At 32.1% G+C, this 13,654-nt stretch overlaps 1 protein-coding gene across 3 annotated transcripts in view; it reads right to left on the reverse strand.

Annotated features, from left to right (window-relative positions):
- The window catches only part of LOC143238084 (uncharacterized), a 178,178-nt gene that overhangs the window by 14,315 nt on the left and 150,209 nt on the right, over positions 1–13,654 (reverse strand). For all 3 annotated transcript variants that reach the window (XM_076478020.1, XM_076478018.1, XM_076478019.1), the window contains 3 exons: positions 13,224–13,285; positions 6,996–7,061; positions 3,746–5,504 (listed from right to left, as the gene is read on the reverse strand). In XM_076478020.1, the coding sequence (XP_076334135.1) occupies positions 3,746–5,504; positions 6,996–7,061; positions 13,224–13,276 (1,878 nt within the window). In that variant the 5' untranslated portion in view covers positions 13,277–13,285. The remainder of the gene's footprint in view (positions 1–3,745; positions 5,505–6,995; positions 7,062–13,223; positions 13,286–13,654) is intronic.

The raw sequence follows: 13,654 nt of genomic DNA on the forward strand, positions 1-13,654 counted from the left end.
TCTTAACTTATAATAAAAAGGATTAATATAAGACATATTGTGTTTTGTGATGCGTTTAGTGGATATTAAAAAAAAAAACCCATTGATCCCCCAATGGTACAGCCTGTAGCCTCCCACCGCGTTTCGTTACTCGTAGCGGGCAGAACACTATTATGTAGCTTTGTTCTTAATTTAAAAACAAACAAAAATATTATTGTGTCGAAGGTCAAAAACTAGTTTTTCGTTTCTTTTAGGCCAGGCATGGCCAGGTGGTTAGGACGCTCGACTTATAAACATGCTCGCTCTTTCAGCCATGGGGGCTTTATAAACTCACGGTCAATTTCACTATCCGTTGGTAAAAGAGTAGATCAAGAGTTGGCGGTGGATGGTGATGTCTAGCTGCCTTCCCTTCTAGTCTTACACTACTAAATTAGGGACGGCTAGATAAAATGTTTGTATTATCAATGCTTATTTCTTTTACACCTTCTGATGAAGCTTCATATTCAAGGACTGTAAAAACCACCTGTGCATTTTAACGACTCAATACTAAGGCAAGAAGTGAACCTAATTAGACAATTTTCCAGCTGAAAAATGTGCAAGAAACAGACTCGACAAGATTATAAGTCATATTTCCTTTCACATAAACTAAAGTTAGAAAATTCGTTATTTTATTTATATACAAAACAGCTTCTGTTAACCTGTCATTATAATTATACTCGTCATACGAGATTAGTATTACGTCTATTACACTATTACGTCTCATGACACGTATAATTAAATATAATTATGCTTTGCCAGCTTGTAAAAGGAGTTCATACCATAATAACCTGTTAGTCCGTTTCCTTTTGAGCCTCTGATAAAAACAAACTAAATTAGAATACACAATTCACCAATACAGTGAAATGTAAGTCACATTAGATTATTTCAGTACATTGAACATATGATGCCCTCTGGTCGGTTAACAGTAAGTTTACAACGGAGAAATCTGGAGCACGATTTCTTTTGATTGACAGAATGTGAAGCGTTCCACTAAGTAAACAACAATGAGTGGAGTTTAGTTTGTTCTGAATTTCGCGCAAATCTACTCTAGGGCTATCTGTGCTAGCCGTCCCTACTTTATGTAAATTATCATTCTTGTTTTCAGTCCAGAATGCTCTGGCAAAGCCGTGTTAAACTTCGACAGTCGTAGCGTTTGTCCTTACGTACGAGACTCACATCTTAAGCATTGGACGCTATGATGGAATTGCTTTGTCCAACACACAACCCTCAAGTCAGATGTATAGAACTGAAAATTTTGCTTTCAAAAAATGTAAATCATAGTTAGAACCTAGATATACATAAACAATTGTGCACCCGCACGTGTTATATGGATGGGTTGTTACTTGGCAATTCACAGGGCGTGCTTGTAATTATAAATTATGGATAGTAGCGTATTGTTAGTTCGTTAGTTGTGTTTGAAAATGGCTATTGTTATTACTTGTTAATATCGAGGTTATAACTAAAACTAAGCAAAAAATGCTTTTAACCAAGGTAGCATAATTCCGTCATGTACATATAGATTTGTATTAGGTGAAGAAAGGAGAAAGTTATGCCTTTCCAACAGTGTTAGTCAGTCATTTAGATAGTAAAACTGACAAATGTTTGGTTTTTGTGAAACTTATATTTCACACTACTGATTTTCTCAAGTGTTTTGGTGACTTGTTACCTCGCACTTGGTTTGATTAATACTCAACATTATATGTAACGTGCTTATAAAGTTTTACTTGCATGCTGTTTGCAGTGTATTTGAGATTTTAACTTGTACTGCACGTCAGGCCATTTCATATTATAAGTACTACCGTAACAAGTATAAGAAGTAACGACGTTGCTTCTCGTGTATGAGACACGACAGTTTAATGTTCAACAAAGGATATTTCTTTCAAAACAATGTTGCTGAGACTATTGTGCAATAACGTATTTTAATTAAACAACAATGATTATCCAAATCCTTGACAGTAATTTAGGTTTAAAAGGTATTAAACTCTCATAACAAAAATGTATGTTAGAGCTCAAACAACTATCCAGGGCTGTTCAGAAACCAAAGTTTTCCTTCAACCCAAACGTGGAAGAGGGTATAAAATTACAAAAATAGTCGTTGCAACTGTAGTAGCAAAATGTTGTGTTAACGTGATTTTTTTTTTTTTTTTACCGAGGAAAACCAAACCACAAAACCAAAAGAATGCCGTCACGGAAGACGAGAAAAGGAAGAGAAAGATATTAGTAGAAGACGAAACCACGTGGAACTGTTATGAGTTTAACGTAGAAAAATTGTCTAGACAATTATATGGTTTAGTAACATAAAAAAATTATAATTATAAATCAGGATTTGGTTTGGTTTGTTTAGAATTTCGCGCAAAGCTAAACGAGGGCTATCTGTGCTAGCCGTCCCTAATTATGCAATGCAAGACAAGAGGGAAGAGAGCTAGTCATCACCACCAGCCGCCAACTCTTGGGCTACTTTTTTACCAACTAATAGTGGGATTGATCGTAACATTATAACGCTTCCACGGCTGAAAGGACAAGCATGTTTGGTGTGACGGGGATTTGAACCTGCAACCCTCATATTACGAGTTGAGTGCCTTAACCATCTGGCCATGCCGGGCCTACAAATTAGGGATGCTCCGCAATCGAACTGAATGTTGTAGTTGTTAATTAAAAAGGCTGTACATGAAACACTATTATTTCTTAATATTTGATACAAAGCTGATTTAAATCAGCTCTACAATACCGTCTCAATTTATATTGATATGAAAAGAGTTTTGGAAATGCAAAATAAAACAATATGAGAAAAGAAAATAATTGATACTTGTGCACATTCTGATAATTTAACTTTCTTAATACTTTATCAAATGAAGTTACTAAACAGATGTTTTATAATGAAGGGAAATTATCGAACAGCTAAACACAAATTCACTGAAAATTTATTTCAAATGTGACTATATAATTATAAACCAGGTTAACTTTACGTATTATACGACTACAAAATATTGGCTTCCCCAGTGGCTCAGCGATATATTTGCGGATTTACAACGCTAAAATTCGGGTTTCGATATTCATGGGGGGCAGAGCACAGATAGCCCACTGTGTAGTTTTGTGCTTAATTCAAAGCAACAACAACAACAAAATCATTGCGTAAATACGAATATCTAAAGCAGAAATAGGTTGGGGTTAAAATTCACAGGTTTTTAGCATTTTTCATTATTTTATAAATTCTGTATAACAGGATAACATTTTCACAATATTAGTAGTATAGATATATACTGTACTTCTGCCTTATTCAATCTCTACAAAATTTTTACGAACATATAAAAGTAATATTTTCAGCAGAAATATTTTTAGTAGTTTAATAATAAACATAAGGTAAATCCTGTAAACCATTATTAATACCCATATATCAAAATGGTCGTCATATTAGAAAAACAAAACATGAAAACACGAATTTTTAAGATAAACAAATTTCCTAAAAATTGACGTATCTATAATTCTAAAATCCACAGGATTGTTCTAATCATGAAGAAAAATACGATACTTTTTCTAGTATTGGACAGAAATAGTTGAAATGTTTTTCATTTTTATAACTTATTAAATTACGTTACTAAACTACATATCAGTGAAATGGTAAAAAATAAACCCACTAAAGAAAAACGTTCGTCAATAATTCTAAGTGTTAATATTTTCAAAAATTACCGCTGTAAAACGCATTGTTAAAATAACTAGAAATACTTACACGTAAATACCAATTTGTTTCCTTTGCAGCTTCAGTTAAATGAGCTTCCATTGCAGCCCAGTCTATGGTCGGCATAGCTGTTTCGATATTATATACGTCAAAGTTTCCTAAGAATTCCTGTGGTTTTTTTGGTTTAGCTTGATTGTTGGAAATAACATGGTTCATTGAATTTTTCAATGACGGAATTTGAATATTGTTACTAGGTTTCGTGTTTTGAGACGGTGGTACTTTAGTCACCTTTTCCACCATGTTTTTATATACTATACTGTTAGTAATGCTGTTATTGTTTAAGGTGTTTTCTGTAAAAACAGAATTATCTTCCTTAATTGACCACCGATTTAACTGACGATTATTTTGTTTGGATCCCAATGATTCGTTCTGCAGAAGAGATGAGAGCACAGCAAGACCGCTGGGATGATGTATCTGGAAGGGTTTAATGGAAGTTGATATAGATGAAGATTGTTTATTTCTTGAATCCGAATTTTCGTGTTCGTCATTAGTTTTTGTTGCTTCTTTCTTTACGTCAAAGCTTTTATCTTTCAAGGCAAGAGGTTTGTCTTCTGGTGATTCATCAGGAATTTTTATAAACGTTTCTAACTTTTCCGGAGCAACATAATCACAAGAAGCAGCGTTTGCTGTTATTTGAAGACCCTTGGATTTAAACTGAATTCCTTGAACATTTTCAGTATCAAAAGAAACTGATGTTCTTTTTGTATCATTAATGAACACTTCAGAATGCTCTGAAATTTCAACCTTTCCCTTGTAGTTCTGAAGACAGAAAGTATTATTATTAGGTGATGTTACATCCATACCACTTCTGTTAGTATCATACTGATTGAGAATATTTAAATCTAGCTTTTTGTAATCGTCTTTAGGTTCACTAATATCAACGTTCTCAGGTCTCAGTTGATCGTTTTTGGTGTTATTCTTCTGCAAGTTATCTTTTATCTTCAGTATATTAGTGTCGTGACCAATGCTTGCCTCATCTTCCTGAATTTCAATAAGTACGCCCACATTTTCTTGCTCAGAAGATTCTTCATTGTTGTTATGTTTGCTAGTGACATTTGAGCAATCACCAATGTATTTCATATCCATGTTATCTTCTGAGCTGGTTACACTCATTGGGCTAATGTCGCAGAAGTAGTTTTCTTCAGACGTAAGAGACACGTTGAAATCGTTAATACACAAATTATCGTTTTTACAAGTTACAAAAGTTCCATTACGTTGATTCTCTTGCACGAAAGAGTTATCTCTTGTTGCAATGTTTTGTGTAGTTTGTGTAAGAATAACAATCGAAGTTTCAATAACACCTTTATTATCATTATAATTAGCGTTATTAGTGCTGTTGAAAGAATTATTCAGTAAACAAACCTTTTCTGAGTCAGAACATTCTTGAGACATCGAATCAAATGGGTTTTCATAAGGGATGCTTTCTCGAGAAGCCAACTTGTTGTTGTTACAGCGATCTCCATTAATTAGACGATCGTTAGTGTTAAAATTTGCATTTTCCCTCTCCAACAGAGGGCTACTTTCGCTTAACTCTCCATCGAGAAGAGGACTACTGTCTGAATATTCCAGATCGGAGAAACTTTCGTCCTCAGTGTTCCCATTTTTCGACAAGTCTTCGGATGATGAGAGTGACATTGCCTGTTCACTACCATCTTCGAGTGGAGATACTGACCTACAGTTATAGATTGGTGATTGAATTTTGTTAACCTGTAGATCCGAGTTCTGATGGTTCTTCCAATTCTGCTGCTCCCTGTATGAAAGACATGTGCATGATTATCTAAATTGTAATTTAAATATTGGACGTATGCCGTCTTAATGCATTCTGGTGATTTTTTAATAAAATAGGCTATATGTGATTTTTCAGTCATCAAGGTAAACACATGCAATTAGACATAATAATGTATATACGTTTATTTGTTTGTTTTTTGAATTTCGCGCAAAGATATACTAGGGCTATCTGTGTTAACCGTCCCTAATTTAGCAGTGTAAGACTAGAGGGAAGGCGGTTAGTATTCAACCTGTATTCTCCAATATTTACAAGAAAGTGACTTATAGCAGTAATGAAATTACTGTTCATTTACGATTGTTATTATGCTGTTTTTATCAAACAAAAATACGTCATTGTATAATACCAACATAACTCTAAAACATACTTTAACGTTTATATTTTTGTAAATAAGCCATTTAATTGTATGTAGGCCCGACATAGCCAGGTGGTTAAAGCGATCGACTCGTCATCGGAAGTCCGCGTGTTCAAATCCCCGTCACACCAAACATGCTCGCCCTTTCAGCCGTGGAGGTGTTATAATGGTACGGTCAGTCCCACTATTCATTGGCAAAAGAGTAGCCTAAGAGTTGGTGGTGGGTGGTGCCTTCCGTCGAGCCTTACACAGCTAAATTAGGGACGGCTAGCGCAGATAGACCTCGTGGAGCTACATACGAAATTATAAAAGCAAACAATTTTTGTATGTGCCTAGCATATATCAACATTAAAACTAAAAAACGAGAACTAAAATATAATTACTAGTATCGATTGGAACAAACATAACGAAATACAGAAAATTTAACATGTTCAATAAATAGTTTTATAGAACTGTAAAATCGTGTTAAATAATTTTATAGTTTCCTCTATATGAATTGACAGCAGTTTATTGCGTGTGTTTGAACTTTGCTCGGTCGTGTTGCGGTGGACTCAGAAGATAGCTCGATGTGGCTATAAGAAAACACACACACTCTGTCATGTTGATTTATTTACTAGAAGTACACTTTTACTACGATTAAAATAAAATGATTTAAGCTCGAACCAAATAAAGTAAGTTATGTGTAAATGACCTCATTAAATAAAATTACAGTAGAATAAGCGACACTGAAACAAGGACGAAATTCCTTTATTGAAATTATTGTTTTGTTTTTGAATTTTGCGTAAAGCTACTCAAGGGCTATCTGCGCTAGCCGTCCCTAATTTAGCAGTGTGAGACTAGGAAGGCAGCCAGTCATCACCACCCACCACCACCAACTCTTGAGCTACTCTTTTACCAACGAATAGTGGGATTGACCGTCACATTATAACACTCCCACGGTTGAAAGGGCAAGGCCATGCCGGGCCTTGTTGAAAAGAATATATACTGACACATTTACGTCAGGCAAATTAATACAAAAAATTATTTAGAATTTTACCCCAGCTCACCGTGAAATAATCAGTTAAGATGGTTGTTAGAAACTGAGAGATCTGTGATCTTACCTGATCAAAGTTCCACTACAGGTGTTATTAAGATTATTCTTCAGAGTTGCCGTCAACAGCTGTTGACTGAAAAAAGCAAATAATAAATAAAAAAAAACAAAATACTATTATTAGTATAAATTTTAAGATTTGATTGAACAGGAAGGAAGAATATAAGCTACTTCAGTTTATAAAAGATTTCCATATTTTTCACCACGAAATAATCTCAGCAAGCAGTTATCAAAGATCTTTTATTAAACTGTTTACTTTATCTTTACTGTTATCAAACTATAAACACAAAATATTAATTTTGCACCAGTTTCATGATATTAGCAATAAGATATATGAACTACATGTTCTTAAAATGCGCAAACTGATATTTTAGCTGATTTAGTACATTAAAAATAATATGATATTTTCTATTTTAAACGTAATCGACACACGAGTTAAACGGATATATCAAAAACTTCAAGGTTTAAGTGTAGGAAGGTAAATGTAGTTTCACGCAGTAAGTCAGTCTACTTCAAGTTATAATTGATAATTTTTGACGTTTTTCCGTTTCAGATGAGAACGAGATGTTTTGTTCGCTCTTCTCAACAGTATGAACATTTGAAGTAGTTTAAATATTTTCTTCATTAGATTAGTGTGATGCTGAACACAAATGTAGCATCGTAGCTTTAATTATTTTAAAACTGACAATACATCTTATAAAGCTATTTTAATTAAACTATCATTTCCACTTACTAAGAAGAAGTTTTCTGGTTCTTAACTTTAAAAAAACAACAAGACACAACTGGATAACTAATTTGCGAGACAAATGAAATTCGCTAAATCGTGAAAGTCTAAAAAATGCTAAAATTTAAACTACAAGCATCAAATGCAGACCTTTGCAAAATTTACTTTAGTATAAGAGAGTTAACGCAATTAATAATTTAAATGTCAGTGACTTTCAAGTAAAACACGAAATTTGCTATTCTTGAGGTAATTACATAGACAGCTGATAAAAGTCTATAACGCTCCGTAAAGTTTCGTAGTTTAAGCAAACGCTTTTAATCGACTTTGTAAAATTAAGATATTTACCTGAATATTTCTTTCATTCGTGTGGTTTACATATGCTATTCTATAAACAATACAAAAAACGCAAACATAAGAATATTTGGTTGGTCCTTTGAAGAAAAAATATTTGCCAGAATCTCTAAACTGTTGAGGTCGATTTTAAGTATTATAATCGAAAATCTAGAATTACACGTGTTTATTCAAAAGAGAACTTTCTTTAAAAAAGTGCAACATATATTTTATTTGCTAATTGTAAACAGAGTTTTGTACGTGAGTGTTTTTTTTTTAACTTGACTACACCTTATGTGTCACGTTGGTTAAACGACTAGGTTAGAGACGTTAGAGGTATACAATTTAAGTCAATAAAAAGGAGAACAATCGGTCAAAGAGATCTCTAGGTTAAGAAATAAAATTTAAAACTGTTGGCAAAAAAGAGGAAAATTGATCAACAAAGACATCAAAGATTAGGCATAGGATTTAGAGCTAAAGACAAATAAGTGATCCTAACAGCATCTTATTCCCCTTTACTAAATAATGGAATTAACTGTTACTTTTAGTAATTGATCACACATGAAAGTGCGAAGCATGTTCAGGGGCATATCGGAGCCTTGTATCTTCTAATATACATTCGGAAACGCTAACCACTAGATCAGGACCAGCCTTCATTCGAAAAAGACTTAATAAAATAGTATACTAATTATAAGCTATATAAATAGTGCGTTTATCTTTGTTTGTCTGGAACTTTTCTCACCAATTTCTTGATCAAACGCTACAAATCTCAAATCTTTAAAAAGGTCTTTATTGGAGGAGTACGGGTTGCATATTGGCTTTTTCATTCAGATTCACCTTACTTGTTTTTTTGCTTAATTAAACTTTTCAATGCAATGGGTATTGTAAGCGATGGCACAATATTGTTGTAATCAGTCATGTGACGACTGTCTTCGATTTCAACTTTAGTTTTTTTTTTATGAAGCATTTCACCAAAACAACACTAAATCTGAATGTAACTCCCTATAAAAAATTAACATTACATTAAATAAATTTATTATGGGTTTTCTCGACTTGTTTAGGTATAAAATTCGCATGCGCAGTTCGTTCAAAACATGTGCAAACACGCCTTCAGACGATTCTGCAGAACAGCTAAGTTTGCATTCATTACAACTTTACATTAATTTTACTTTGCAAGAAACTTGCTTCAATTCTTTACAAAAACTATTAAAAATTCCTTTTATCTACTTTATTAAAAAATTTTACGAATTTTATTCTCGTTTATTGTGGGTTTCTTTGTTTCAACTCGTAAAACTGTGACATACACTTTCATACTATCCGTGGTGAATTAATTTATGATGACGAGAAATCCACTTGTACAAGAACTCAAATTAAAATTTAAGTATTACAAAGGAAACATTTATACCTATATTAATTAATAACTTGACATCTAACTGGAACGCCCCCTACAATCTCCTACCCGTTCACATTCTCGTCCCTAAGAATTTGCAACGGTCAGTTGCAAACTCTCCTTGTTAATTTGAAGATGACCTAAGAAGGTCGAAACGTTATTTTGTAGTTTTTAATTAAAGTTTTAATTCCCATACTAACCGTTTTTTATAATATTTGTTTCATACTCTGTACATCACTATAAATATCATTACTATACTATTATTATTTACTTTACGCGTACTTTTATTAAATAAAATTACGCACATATAGTTTTATTAAATAAAATTACATCTTGGAGAGTTTGTTTATCTGACTACGTAAAACTTTTACAAATAAATTAAGATTTATCGGTTTAATACGTAATATCTACATGAAAGCATAGCTTACAAGCCGTGTGTGAAAATGATAGAACAAGGAAACTTTAAGGCATAGAAACTATAGCAAGTGTTTTGCGGACCACGGCTAATTCAACAAAGAATTATTTGTATATTTTATAAAAAGTTACAACTTCAAAATTAATTCTCCTATTTAAGTTCGAGTAGCATGTTTAGTAATGAAAGAACGTAAATTTTGGGGAACAAGTATATTTGGTAATAGCCCGAAATTAAATTTTAGCAATAGGTTTTTTTTCAGGACTGACAATAAATCGTTCTTTATTTGTTTAGAACTAAGCACAAAGCTCCACAACAGGTTATCTGTGCTCTGCCCACTACGGGTATCGAAACCCGGTTTCTAGCGATAGGATTCCGCCGACATACCACTGTGGCGTGATTTGTAAGGGGGTTTATCTAGTTTATAAACCTGAACTAGTTTCTGCATTGCAACATGAGAGTTTTGAAAACAGTTAAAAAATTCTGGTTAAAATGTGTTTTATATGATCTTCTTTCTATCGGTTTTAACATTACGTGAAGGTTTTAATGTTTCTACGTTAAATTTTAACACTTGATATAAAGTTTTATTGCGTGCTTTTTAACAAATAAACACAAGGTTGTTGATGACTATCTGCGAGAGTGATGACGAACCTAGTTTGTACATAACCTAGAGTATGTAGAGTGTTTAGTCATTCATTTGTATATGTTTATAACTTGTTCATTTTTCATAATAAATTTCTTAAAATAGTTTATGTGTTTACGTACTAGATTTTTATCCATTTTTAGATAAGTTTAATTTTAATTGTTTAATACAATTTTTATGTAACACCTAGATCTTAGCTCATTAAGAACCACAAATTATTATTATTATTAATATAGAAGTTATCAGTGAGCACGATTTAAATAGGCAAATAAAAATGGGAATCTTGGCTATAATTGCCTAAATAATATGTGATATAATATATATATAAGATATAAATAATATCTGATATGTAGTTAGAGCCATCTACGAATGTCAAGGTTAATTATAGCTACTAAAAGCAGAACATATGATTAGGAAACCACGAAAATATCGCTACACCAAAGTAAAGCTTTAAATTCACAGCAACATTTGCACAAACCAAAAAAAACGAAGCCAGTGTTCATATACACATTTTCTCTGAAATGCCTTTCTGATGTTCTTCCTTTTGTAGAGTTTACATCATTTAATTGTAAAAATCTGTGTTGTTTTTATTAAGGATTAGTTACTGACATACTCATTAAATTTATTTTAATTATCTTATTTGAGGAAACAAACATCAATGAAGAGGAATACATGAACACACAAGTCATATCTAGTTATTTTGTTTCGTACACAACTTTTGTCTTGAAATAACAAGAACATTAGTTTGTTTGAACAGATTTAGATTGTAATACAAGAAACATACTGTTTGATTTTGTTGCTGTTTAATTCCATTCGCTTCACTTAATGGCGGCAGGGATAAAATTCGTGTCGTTTGAAATATTTCTGTAAAATGAATATTTAAAAGTCAAAGACTACTTTTGAATACGTCACCAGTTAGAAAACTTTTTAAAGACTCTCTCTCTTAACGTTTTCAACTATAAACAGTCCTTTGCCGTTAAGACTAATTACATGATTTATAGTTGTAGAGTAAGTACACTGCAATGCTAATACCTCTTCTCTCAGTAACTACGATGTTACAGCGCATGCGCTCCACGTATCAGATTAATCTTTGTGAAATTATGTTGAGTTTTAGGCACTTTTTTCATATTTGAATTTCTTTTAATAAACAATAATTACCACAAAAGTATTACAAATTAAGTTTTGTTTTGGAACCTTAACTGATCTGTCATAAGTATCTCTTATCGATTATTGAAAAAAAAGAAGGAGTTGTAAAACCTGTGACTATACATAAAAATTTCAAATGCGAACCGTTGTGAAATAAAAACAATAGTTGTCAGATAAAAATCTAAAAAAAATTAGAATTAGAATTACAATGTGTTTTATATTTTTTTACAACTCCTAATTACAGATAAATACGTCTCACTTCTACATGAACAGAACTTCTTATAACGATCCACAGGGTTAAATGACAAATGCGCGTAGACACTTTCAGACAATTATATAGATATATGTATTTTTGTAGTAGACTGAATGACCAGTTATTTGCATTTTAGATTGCATGACTTGTTATCAGATGTCCGATTTCTTAACAATCAACTGAGGAGAATTACGAACATTATTTTAGAATAGTGTTGTTGCTTTGTTATATATTGTTTGTTTGTTTTTCAAGTTAAGCACAAAACAACACAATGGTATCGAAACCAGATTCTAGTATTGTAAGTCCGCAGATACCGCTGTTCTACTAGGGGCCATTGTTATATATTACAATTTTCAAAATTCTAAATAAACTTTAATTGCTTTGTACAATATATTTATGCACAGTGTCTAATAAAACTATTTTAAAGTTTTATTATGAATTTTCTATACGGTTCGTTTGTCTCCGATTATGTATCCTCTTATTGTGCTTTTATTTTACTGTATTTTCATAGACTACTTTAGTAGTGTTGATTCACTTGTTTTTTACTCTTTGAACAATAATTGAATAATTGCATGAAAAAAAAAATTGATTGTTCTGAGAAGATATAGGATAGATATTAACAGCAGAACAATATTTCCGGGGAAGAGGTAAAAGCATAATTAAAGTACAGTATTTTATTCGTTGATAAAAAGAGGTTAAATCAAATTGTTTAACTGAATCAAAGTAAATTCTTTCTTCATTATTTCATTGCTGAAATTAAAATGAAATAAGACAAGGAAACAGCAAAAACAAATTTCGAAGGATGTAAAGGTAATTAAAACTAAGTAAACACATGACGATGACAAGTGTAACTACATCCTTATGGCTGTTATAAGAAATATTATCATTATAACTGGTTTGGTCTGCTTGTTTCTAGTGGTTTCTCTTCCTTTTTACCTTAGAGATATCATGAATCATACTTTGAACTTGTTATATTCCTTTTATGAAAGTTAGACGTATCAAAAATTTATTCTACTTGATAGCTCTTAAAATTATCTTTATGAACAAAACTTATCAGAGGAGCTTAAAAGCAGTGATAAAAATAATAAAATATATAGTTGCTCATATTTTACTATTGAAGTGAGAACATTCTGAAACTTTAAAGGTTTAAACACCGTCATAAAAATGGTTTTTTAATCTCATAGCTCAAAATTCATCTATTTCGATTATACACCGCTTGGTTTTGGACTTGTAAATAAGATAGTTTATGTGCGTGCGTGCATGAATTTTAAACTAAATTCAAAATTTCGTTAGCATTTAGAATAACTTGGCTACGTAACACTAAACGTTTCATAACTTACTTTTCCAATAATACGTCATCCTGTGCTTGGGAATGTTGCTGATTTAGCCACATGGCACTTTCCTGAAATAAAAAGTGATGCTATGAAAACATGTGATCATACTAGAAATATGGACATTAAAAGCTTTAGAAAGTAATTATTTCTTCACGCTGAAAGGTATTTGTCGTAATGATTAAGATGTTTGCCTACGAAAATGTCCACACGTATTTGTATATAATATAACAATACTTACTGAAGAATGACGCACGCTAAGACAAGTCAGAATTACCGCTAAATCAAGTTCGACTAGAAGGTGATGATTTAAAAACTCGTTCAAAATGTATAAGCTCCAATTAACAGAATAAATATTTTAGGAGTTGCTGTTAAACGAAGTGCTGATTTTTTTTTTCAGTTACTTTTCGTTTACATCGATTTAACGATGTACACGTATA

Source organism: Tachypleus tridentatus, chromosome 13 (genome assembly GCF_004210375.1).
Source record: "Tachypleus tridentatus isolate NWPU-2018 chromosome 13, ASM421037v1, whole genome shotgun sequence".
In the NCBI taxonomy this organism is placed as follows: Eukaryota; Metazoa; Arthropoda; class Merostomata; order Xiphosura; family Limulidae; genus Tachypleus; species Tachypleus tridentatus.